The 1,777-nt window shown below is 44.2% G+C and overlaps 1 protein-coding gene across 1 annotated transcript; it reads right to left on the minus strand.

The window, feature by feature from the left end:
• hrh2b (histamine receptor H2b) lies at positions 1 to 1,777 on the minus strand. The gene is made up of 2 exons (XM_086013177.1): positions 1,157 to 1,777; positions 1 to 375 (listed from the first exon to the last, which is right to left on the minus strand). Exons 1-2 carry the CDS (start codon positions 1,775 to 1,777, stop codon positions 1 to 3), a joined length of 996 nt encoding a protein of 331 aa, XP_085869303.1.

Raw genomic sequence — 1,777 nt, forward strand, 5'->3', positions numbered from 1 at the left:
TCAGACTTGTGAATGCCTTTGCCCATTAGAGAGGGTTGATCTTTTGTGCACTTGCGATTTTCTGCGCGAGGATCCCCTGCAGAAAAGCAACTCTGCGTAGGCCTTTCTAAAGTCCCTGTTCAAAGCGGGATACAGGATGGGGTTCAGGACTGAGTTAAAGTAGCCAAGCCACAGCAGTACCGAGTGAAGTGTAGTTGGGGGGTTCATCTGTTCCTTGATTCCCGTTCGGGTGAAGAAGGTGAAGTAGGGGAACCAGCAGATGACAAAGGCTCCTAGCACGGCGGCCAGTGTTATGGTAGCTTTGTGCTCTTTGGCTATAGCTGCAGTTGATGCCATGCGGGCAAAAGATGGCGTGGCAGCGCGGATTCGTTGCACCTGAGAAAGCAATCAAAATGACACTTTAATTTCAACCATAATTTCAGACGGTAAGATCATACTGTAAGAAAGACGGATAGTTACAATTATTATTATTATTATTTTTAAATGAGACACCCCAGCAGCAAAAGGCTGGATGTTCACCCACATTTTCAGGGCAGCATGCATGACCTCTGCGTGAGGTGGAGCAATACTTCCCAATCTTATCTATCAGTGACTTAAAGAGACAGGCAGAACAAATAAATGGTCTTCTATTAGATGGCAGAAAGTATATAATTGACTTGTGCCATTTTGTTTGGTGGTTTGCCATGAGATTTTTCACACTTAAAATATTTGCCTTGAGTCAGTAAAGATTGGGAATCACTGCTCTAAATGACAACATTTGTTTTTTTAAGTCTGGAAGTTATGTTGTCAGTAGTTTTGGGAATAAAAAAAGCAATGTTCATTTCAGCCAAACATAACGAAATCAGAGAAACTGGTCATTTTGATGTGGTCTCTTAATTTTTTTTAGAACTGTACTTCAGCCCGTCGGACCCGTACATGGGAAAAGGAATCAATGATTATTTTTAGATTTTTAAAAGTGGTTGGACTATCAAAATTGAGTCATCATTGAATTTATATTGTCAGATTGACATTATGATCTGGTAACCATTTTTAATGTAAGTTACTGTAATTCTCTTTGGTTATAAATTTTGAAGACATGAATTACATCCTAAATGTAACTTGCTGATTCCAGGCCACTGGGTATTAAGGACTCCAAACAACCTCTCTAAATACTCACCTGTTGGCGTGCCACTCTGAATATGCGTAGGTACATTGCACACATAATCATCAGAGGAAGGTAAAATGAGAACAAGACATACAAAATAATGTAGTTGTTATTCCATTCAAACTGGCAATAGCGTCCCTCCTTGTGGTCTTGCCCCATGTGCCAGTCCAAGTGTTGCACTCTGTAGTCCACCGTGTTCCATCCTAGGTGGATGGGCAGAAAAGACACAGCCAGCGACAAAGCCCAGATGGCGACGATGGCCAACGTCACCCTCGGAGGAGTGATTCTTAACGAGTAACTGAGGGGTGCTGAGATGGCAATGTATCGGTCCACGCTGATAGCCAACAGGCTCAGGATGGAGGCAGCGCACAGCATGACATCCAATGAGACGTAGATGTTACACATGGTGCCTCCGAGGGGCCACTTCCCACTGCGTAACTCCAGAGTGGCAGAAAAGGGCAGCACCAGCAGGCCCATCAGGAGATCTGTCACCGCCAGTGACACCACAAAGCAGTTAGCGATGCGCCACAGTCGGCGGCTGAGGCCCACGGCCAAACATACCAGCACATTCCCACCAATGTTAAGGATGATGAATGACACCAGAATAAGACAGTGAAGAGCTGTAGAAATCAT

This window comes from Filicampus tigris, chromosome 17, assembly GCF_054856515.1.
Source record: "Filicampus tigris isolate MCC_2025a chromosome 17, RoL_Ftig_1.0, whole genome shotgun sequence".
Taxonomy (NCBI): Eukaryota; Metazoa; Chordata; class Actinopteri; order Syngnathiformes; family Syngnathidae; genus Filicampus; species Filicampus tigris.

Bases quoted from the DNA above. Each gene is read 5' to 3' on its own strand.
- hrh2b (XM_086013177.1), bottom strand. From the start codon at position 1,777: ATGATTTCTACAGCTCTTCACTGTCTTATTCTGGTGTCATTCATCATC. The intron at 376-1,156 runs GTGAGTATTTAG...TTGCTTTCTCAG, and splicing joins TCAGAGTGGCACGCCAACAG to GTGCAACGAATCCGCGCTGC.